The 9,569-nt window shown below is 36.4% G+C and overlaps 2 protein-coding genes across 7 annotated transcripts in view; one reads left to right on the plus strand and one right to left on the minus strand.

Moving 5' to 3' along the window:
• LOC107048707 (disks large 1 tumor suppressor protein) overlaps positions 1-9,569 on the minus strand; it is a 616,903-nt gene that overhangs the window by 534,246 nt on the left and 73,088 nt on the right. The gene's annotated exons all lie outside the window — the stretch shown is intronic.
• LOC107048708 (facilitated trehalose transporter Tret1) lies at positions 5,756-8,088 on the plus strand. The gene is made up of 2 exons (XM_015272044.1): positions 5,756-5,904; positions 5,966-8,088. Exons 1-2 carry the CDS (start codon positions 5,832-5,834, stop codon positions 7,354-7,356), a joined length of 1,464 nt encoding a protein of 487 aa, XP_015127530.1. The 5' UTR covers positions 5,756-5,831; the 3' UTR covers positions 7,357-8,088.

Genomic DNA, 9,569 nt, shown 5'->3' on the forward strand with positions numbered 1-9,569 from the left:
TTTTCCATTGCAATTGTGAAAAAAAAATTATTTGCGCCAAATCCGAAGCGTTTGAACTAAACCAAAATTGAATTGTATGAAATCGATTTTGTCGCAAAAACAAGTATTTTCTAAATTCGATAGAATAAACAAAATATACTATACTATAACAAAATCGATTTCATACAATCCAATTTTGGTTTAGTTCAAATCGATATTTGTGTCTTACAATAGCATTTTCTTTTGCGACTATTCAATCGATGAACGATTTGGATCAATCATAGAATTTCTATTTCTTAGAAAATTTTTTTCTCAGTGTAGAACACCCGTGATCTCAAAGGGAGTAGTAAGTCAAACATTTTTCCGTATTTGCAATCGTTGTATCAATAAAAATTCATGAACAAATGATTTTTTAAAGTATTTTCGATATTGTTTACTAAAAATGTTGTCTGAAATTTTTTTCGCATTTCACGTAGTTGCATGGACTCTTCATATGATACGTGAGTGATTCACAACAAAATTTACTTCGCATATACACCTGATTAATTTTTTCAAAATTTGTTCAAACAAGAAACAGATTTTTATAGGGGAAATTTTTTTTCTGCATATTCCAAACATTTTGAGAAAGATAAGTACTCATGATTTTTGCGCTCAACTCGAAGGTCTGTTGAATGAAAAATGATAAATAAATTCGTTCGTCACTGTTTATTACTTTTTATTTAATAAACGGTTGAGTTGAGAGAAAAAATGATAAGGACTAACCTTCCTTGAAATACCTTGAATATTTAAAGAAAAAAATTTCCATTGAAAATCAACATTTTTTGTCTTTTGTTTAAATAAATTATTAAAAAATAATAGTCAATCCGGTGTACACGAAGTAGATTTCTTTATGAATCCTATCGATGAAGAACTTATGAAACTACGTGAAACGCGAAAAAAAATTCAGTCAATATTTTTAGTAAAAAATACAGAAAATACCTTGAAAAATCATTTGTTTATGAATTTTTAAGACGAAACCGTTGCAAATACGGAAAAATATTTAGGAACTTACGGACTCCTAGGAGTATGGAAATCTTACAGGAATTGTATGCCTGATGTGACGTATTATGAGAAGATTTTTAGAAATTAATAAATGTGTTTCAGTTTTTCTTCAAAATGCTCTTCTAAGAGGGTAAAGAGGGAATGAATTGTAGAAACTTGAAGAAAGTTCGCAAATTTCCTAAAAAATCATACAACTGCGGTTTCTTTTCAAAATTTAAGATTATTTGGGTATTTTTCAACGAATTCAACTATTAAGGCCGCTTGCAGCCGCGGCGGCGCTAGTAGAATAAGTTGTACAGAAAAATCGAATTCTATCGACTTTTTCAACGGAATATTTTCCATTGAACATTTCAATAGAATCGACCCAACACTAATAAAAAGTTCAATAGAAACCCAATAAAATTGTCTAGCGAATTCGCTGGGTTTTTCTGTGAAATTTTTTCATGCGCGACTGATTATGTCACATCTCATAACACGTCACCCCACTGAGCCGTGCACTATCAGAAGTACAGACCTATGTTTTTCTTCAGCTGGATTGAAGATGTTCTCTCGGCGCAGTACCCCTGTATGGCGTCTGCAAACGATAACAGACGTCACGGTTGAAAAGAAGCTGTGATATTGGAGAAGTCCCCATAAATCACAGAAATGCCTCAACAGGTATTCAAAGTCAGTGAGAATAAATCGTGTTTATTTGACTCCCAACGAAGATGTGTAAACATACATATGTACTATGTAAAGAATTGCTATCTCATGAACTTGTTAGTCTGAGGTAAATACTACAGAAATCGAATTTTTACCCAAATTTCTTCCCACAGAAATGACTTCAACTGCTCACCTACACTTAAAAAAATGACTTTCACCAAGAAATCATTTTCTTGGGAGAAAAATTTACTTTTTTAAGAGCGTATTTCTCTACGCCAATCATTCCCAGTTGGTCCATATCCATCTCCTGTCATGTTCGGAATTATTTAAAAACTTTATTTCATTCAAAATTTAATTCTCTTCACGAGTTTAACTTATTCGTTGCCCACCGATTTGCTGCCGATGCAACTCAAATTATCAGGTTGACCACGCATTTTTCTGAAAATCCGCAATTGCCCTGCCTTTTCGGCCACTAAATTCATTCCTTCAATATATTTCTTCAATCTCCGCTTAGGTGCCAAAGTGGCACGTCAATTAGATCGATTTCCTTGAGTCTACACGCGTTCATAACGTCGGAATCAGTTATAGTAAATTGAAATGAAAAATGTTTTTGCTGCCAAAATTCACATGCGTACGAATAGGATTTTGTGGCTTAACGGTCGATAAACTGCAAATTGTTCATTACGTTGTAGTGTCAAATTCTGTATAAAGACACATTCCTATAGTTATTTATGAACTCATAATTTTAAAACTGTAAAATGTTGAAAAGAAATTGAATTATCATAGTGTAAAAAGGTGAACTAAACCATGAAAAAAAATTATGTGAAACAAATGTGAAAATTGGAAATATATTTTCAAAAACTCAACAATTCCTGAGACACTACCTTTGGATTCATCCTACTATTGATTCGTACCAAATTCGTGGAATTATCAATTAATTTCGGCCTTTACTGTTATCAAAAATATTAATTCAGACTCAAAATCTTGAAATCAATATTGTGTCTTTTCACTTGCTTTTACATCGATTGAGCTCTCTCTTCTTCGACTTCTTTTCCTATATCATTAAAATTCATTGAAAACAATAAATATGGTGATTGGTGTTCTTTCAATCTCTCTTCTTATTATTTACAATTCCTGATTGTCATTAATTTCTAAATATCGGAAATCTATCAAATATTGGAAGTAGAAGGATAGATGCAGATGCACCTAGTGCTCCAAAGGGTAAAGATCCACAACAAAAATGAATATAATTTTATTCCGATAGCAGAGAATTGAATCTAACCTATTCAATATTTCATTGAATTTATCACCCAAAATTTCCCTGTGATCGCACTCCAAATATTACAATTATGTTAAATTATGAGACGATTGTGCTACATATAATCTTCAATGAACATCCTTTGTTGCATGGCATTAACGACACTCCTGAGTTACAAATAATTTTACTCAGGTTATTCTAAAATGAGGTTTTTTGTTGTTTTGAAAAGAAACATATTGGAAATGGGGTAATTTTAAATAACTATACTGGTAAATAAGTGAACAGAATTTTCTGTTATTTTATACGCTCGGAAGACACATCCGCTCAGTACCGTTTCTTTAGAGGAACTAACTAACTTGACAAAAGGGATCCAACACCCTGGGTCTGATGACTCCCATTCAAAAGGTCCCACTCATGCATTGTGTTTAGACTAGAAACTAGAAAAACAGAGCATAAACATCATGCCTCAAACTTCTCGGAATTTTCATTCATAAAAATGTTCTTCGATGTGAAGTGGAAACACAAGAGATGAAAGAAATATAAAACATACAAAGACGTATTCAAACCAACTAAAGATTAATTTTTGTTAAGTATTTTTCAACGAAAAATCCAACAAAACATGATATTTAATGGGTTTATATCACTTGAATGTTTAATACGAGTTTCAAAGAATTTTACAATTGATACATCTTTGAATGTTTATTACATTGGATCGGTCACTTTCGACTTCTTATTAAAATATTTTCTTTTCCCTTTTTTTAAGCGATTCCGAGGAAATGATTCCTTACCATAAGTAATTTTTTCCTTCAGTGAAGAAAAGAAGATTTGAAAGAAAATTGAGGAGATGGGCTGGCTTCGCTGTTCGACAATATAATATCCCCCCTCCGTGGCAAGTGTCGGCGTCACGCGCGATTACACGCAGTAGCGTTAATAGAGTCGATTATATCATCAAAATGATGTGAATAACCCTCAATGGATCCACTTACTATCGATGTCTTTTTACACAGTAGGGAGTCTGGTAGATGATGTCGCTTTTTTTCTATCAGATGTTCAGTAGACTTTCGTTATAGTTGCACTCATGGAGAAACAGGGGAAGCGAATTCGGAGAATACGACTGTATTTCGCTACCGTCGCCACACGCTCACACGGGGCGAGATTTCTGAGAAATGGAGCCATAAAATAAAAATACCAATAATGCGATTTTCCTCTCATTGAATTTAACGCTTTGCTGAATCATTTTAATCATTACGTCAACATTTCAATACACATCAACTTTTTGTTATATGTAACCGATTTTTTTTATCAAGAAACTTTTTTTATTATCAAAAAGGTTTCAACCTTCTCTTTTTTTAACTTTTTATCGACAATCTTGCTGTTATTTTCTTCATTCTGATTCATTATCTAATTCACCTTATCCCAACAAAACTAGAACCTCTCTGCAAGGCAGTCTAGAGGGAACTGAATTTCATGATCGAAAATTTATATTTACTGTATTTTATTATTTGACTTTCCTGGAATTGAGAGACCATGCCTCCTCTAAGATAACGTTGGAGTGTTTACTCCGGGACCCGTGGGTAGGAGAATGGGGAAAGTGGCCGACCGACGAAAAATGAATATGAGGGAAAGTGCGACTGTAACGAGTGCGATTATAACAGGAGTCTTCATTGAATCTTACTCTGGTCACCATATATGATCCTATGACTTTCTCACCTCTGCGGGGAGTCGCCGCCATGTTAGGCTCCAGCATTGCCGAATTCATTATACACTGCCCGAAAGCGTTTAGTGAGTTTCCGACAACGTCGCGTAATGGAAAATTTCATGTGACTTGAGAAAAAATCATTCATCAGTTGGAAATAATTTTTCTTTGAGTGTTTCGGGAATTATGTTGTTCTAAAAACTACTGTAACGTTTTAAACATTTCAGTTGAGATATTCTTTTTTTTAAATTTTTCTAATCAATCAGTTAACGGAAATTAGAGAAAAACAACGCGCTGCGGAGTTTCCCCCATGTGGTGACTAATCTAGGGTTAACTGGCTGTAGAACAACTACCGTCACAGGTCCCTTACGATTCTAGGAAACTTTCCCCTTCTGCAATATTAGAAATTGAAAATTTTCCTTTGCGAGGACATTTTCTCAATGCAATTTTAAAAAAAGAATGAAAAAATAAAACTAAACATTTAAAAAATGTAAAAAAGTGCGAATAATTTTTGTTTAATGAAAAATGCATTGGTTCAGTTGTCTAATGAAAAAAGAATAATTCATTTAAAAAATTGAAAATTCCTCCCTCAGATAGATGTTCTCCCAGAAATTTTGTCCGGAAAATTAAAAAAAGGGAAATTTTATCCAGAACGTTTTATCTGGGGAGAAACTATCTGACTACCGGCCCTCGCTCCGATCTTATCTCTTGACATTAGAGCACCCAACTATTCACTCAATACCTTATCGTCGATATCATGAAAATCTGTAAATGGAGTGATCAATTACGATATCTGTGACAATTACGATGAAGGGACAGATAAAATACCCAATTTTGTCGTTCGAAGTTCCCAGAAAATGATTATGATTTTTATCAGGAGATTCCATGACATCGAGAGTAGCATTCCCGCTGACAAGCTCGCGAAATTCCTGACAAATATTTGCTACATTTCATCTGCATTCCCACGATGAAATGTCTTAATTATGAGCTACCCCCCGCATCAAAAGATAGCTGTGTTGACTAGTCACGTCTTGCAGCACCACATATCAATTGATTACTCAATTGTATCAAGTGTATCAATTGTATCACTTTCAGAAACGCTGGCGTGAAATAGCCAGTTGTGCTCGTGATTCAGGCAGTCATTGACGCAAAGAGCTTCCGTGCAGATGGATCGATTCATTATCATTACTCTTCGATTAAGCGAATGAAATAACTATGACTACCACATCGAAAATTTCTACCAGCCCGAGGGAAAAAGTCTGGCCGCAATGGATTGCTGCATTGATAAGTAAGTAATCCCCAAAAATGAAATATTATCACAACATTAAGCAATCAATTTCCCTCTGCAGTTCATATATTGTCCCTTCTGGTGGGTCTCGTCAGCGGATGGACCTCCCCGTTTTTGGCGAAATTGACGAATGGAACTGAGACATTGACGATTACGAAAAACGAAGCGTCCTGGGTAGCTTCGTTGTTCAGTATAACTCGACCAGTTGGTGCAATAATAGCAGCCGTGATAGTCCACAAATTCGGCGCCAAAAAGGCTGTCTTATTAAACGGCATACCTCACGCCCTAGCATGGGCTTGCTTCCTGATCAATGAGTCAGTTCCATGGATTTATACTTCAAGACTACTGAGTGGTTTCGCAGTAGGAATGTATTACAGCACTTTCCCGCTGTACGTCGGCGAGATATCTAACCCGAAGATCAGAGGTGCTCTGATAAGTATGATCGCCCAGGGATTGGCAATCGGAACTCTGCTGGGGAATCTAATCGGTGCATATGTAAACATGATGACCTTTGCCATCATTAGTCTCATGATGACTGCCACATTTTTCTTTGGATTTCTCGTCTTCCCGGACAGCCCGCATTACTTGGTTAAGGAAAATAGGATAGAGGCTGCCGAGAAATCATTACAGTTCTACAATCGTCGGGTTGATGTGACTGCTGAGCTAGAGTCGTTGAAACTGTTCACGGGAAAACAACATAAGTTATCAATCAACGAATCGTTTAAACAGTTATTTTCACCGATAAACAGGAAGATTGTGATGATGGTTAACAGTGTTTATATCTTTATGCAACTGAGTGGTCTCTACACAATTAGCCTCTATATGGAGATCATTTTGGCCGATCTCAGGGTCAATGTCATTGCCCCTTCCTTAATTGTCGTGTGTGTGGGATTGGTTGGGTTCGGCTCTGGTTTGATTTCAATGTACACGAACGATCGGGCCGGAAGACGCAATATGCTTGCTATCTCCAGTTTTGGGGTCTGTGTCACATTGTTTCTTCTAGGTCTCAATCATCTTTTGCTTGATATGGGGTACGACAGTTCAAATGTTCAGTGGTTGAGTATCGTTGCAATTGTGCTGTATCAGTTCTTCGTGTGCATTGGAATCATCCCTATTCCGAGCTGTCTTATGAGCGAAATGTTTCCACCACAGCTGAAGGAAATCGGCACGTGTATGGCTAATGTGACTTCTGCTCTTTTTGCTTTTATAACAAGTAAGAGCTATCAGCCTTTATTGGAAGCTACGTCCAAAGAATTCGTTTTTTGGTTCTATTCACTTCTTGTTTTTGCCATGTTTGTCTACACTATTGTGGTACTTCCAGAGACTAAGGGTAAATCATTGCAGGAGATCCAAGAAATGTTGATGAATTGTGATAAGACAGTTGTTAAGGAGTCTGATGAGATTGAGAAAAGTAATTCCCTGCTTGATGATCCCAATAACACGAAGAAATGAATGAATTTGGTAACAACTGAGAGAATGTGTGGTACGTAATTACTACGCAAGAGAGTCTGGAACATGCAAATTAATGTTTCTTTCACTATATTCAGGGATTTATCAAACGGTCTTTCTTAATCGCGAGAAAATAACGAAAAATGTACAAACAACATGTGAATGTCAACAGACGTAACTCTATGATGAGTTACCTAAGTGTAAATAGACTAGAACGAGATAATTCAAATTCGCTCAGACTTTAGTTTTTGATGAATGTCTCGGAACGGAAAAATTACTAAAAAAATTTTGTTGATGACTTCTTTGCCGCTCCACAAGAAGGGTCATGATGAAAATTTTCAATTTCTCATCATTTTAGAGATAGTTATAAAAATTGACTCCAATATTCAACTGATTTACCTTGGATGCCTGTTTGGTGTTCTGAGATGTTGTAGAGAGTACCAAGTTGACTAAACGACTAATTGAATTTTCGAAGAATATCTCTGAATCTTATAGAGATGGTGAAATCTCCCGAAGGGCTTTCCTCTGAAGAAGGAACTAGTCTATACAAAGACGATTCAAATCAATTTACCTCATCTACTTTTGTTTTAATAACTGAATTGATTTGAACGAGGGGCAATCACTGATACTGTATTAGATAATAGAAGTATGATGTCGAGGTGACGAGCCGAATAAGCATAATGATCTGTATTAACAATTGCATATTTAGAATAAATAGGCAAATTCTAGAGTCAACGAAATCTCTTTGTTGCCCCCTGTGAATTTAATTTGAAGTCGAGAAGAGCTTGGAGGATAAGTTCCACCAGACTCTTGGATTTTATTTCGAAATGATCAAAATGAGAACAATCGTAAAACTGAACTAGCTGATCACTAGCATTCTAAGCACCGTGTTGTAATGGCCCAACTTATTATCCTCGACGAAATATCTTTTCAAAAAAATGTGACAAAATCATCAGGACAAATTTGGTTTAACTTAGAATAGTTCATAGGTTCAAACATTCAAAAATTATCATTGAAAAAAAGATCACAACCCGTGCAAAAATAAATCTCCACCAGAAGAATTCTCACCGAATTCTGGAGGAGACTTCTAAAAGACTGCTAATTATGAAAATAATGAAAATTCCGTAAAACTTAAAAAAAGATGCAATTCCAAAATGTCTTTATTGCCACTTTCGGGATAGTGATGGATTCCAGGCCATCTAGTAAAATATTCCGAGAATCAGTACCTGAAGATATTTTGAAACCGGTGTTTTTTGGTGGAGATCATATCGCACATCTTTTTCGCAGATAAAAGGCGGAGAACCTAGTCTTGTTAGTTTTTCTCACAAAGTCAAGCACACATACGTACTGATAGATGTGATTAAATAATGAGATGGCTGTTTCAGCAGAGTAGAACTTCCTGATGTTTTAATTTCTTATCTATGCGTTATCGCATTACCATATGGGGCGGTTGTTGCAAGTATGATGAAACTTGCTACAAAGCAGTCTTCACTTGAATTTGACCCCCTCAGTATGACATAAATTGGCGACAATCGTTCCTTCAACGGAGCCGCACAACTATTTCGGGAGGAAATAAGTGACCTTAATATTGAGAAGACATAACAAGGCCTTTTAGAGATGTCAAGGATAAGTGCTCTGTGGCCGCAATGGTTCGCTGGACTAGTAGGTAATCAGTTCTCCATCAAATTCTAACAGTTCATCAGTCGCAAAAATCACAGTTCTCGTGTTTTGTCTCGCACTTTTGAACAAGGCTTACTCCTCATCTACAAGAGAAAAATGTTCTCTTGTCTTGTCTTGTACTCTCGTGTTTTTTTTTTTGGGTATAACAAAAATTTTGTAAGGATATTTTCCCGGGTTTTTCACCCAGGAAAAATCCAAACTACTTTTTAGCCGTCTCTATCGCTCAATAGTCGGGCGCCAGCCGAACCTTCACGGGAGGTTCGACGAAAACCCTCCTCTGAGGTAAACTCGTCCACTCAGAAGACTTTTTGGCTGGACAATGGGTTGCCCAGCTAACATCAGCGCGATACGGTAGAGTGGGCGAGGTCCACCAGGAGTATTACCGTCACATTCCACGGCCTTTGCAAGCCGAGGATTATGCCTCGCGGCATAAGTTCCCTACTGAATGGGGTTCATCTTTCCTCCGGAGGGTCTCTCGACTCCTCCGGCATGCGTCCTCTCTCCAAGTATTTCTACTCGGGAGAGTTTCCGAGCTA

Source organism: Diachasma alloeum, unplaced genomic scaffold (assembly GCF_001412515.2).
Source record: "Diachasma alloeum isolate Michigan unplaced genomic scaffold, Dall2.0 Dall_scaffold_00196, whole genome shotgun sequence".
NCBI classification, from domain to species: domain Eukaryota; kingdom Metazoa; phylum Arthropoda; class Insecta; order Hymenoptera; family Braconidae; genus Diachasma; species Diachasma alloeum.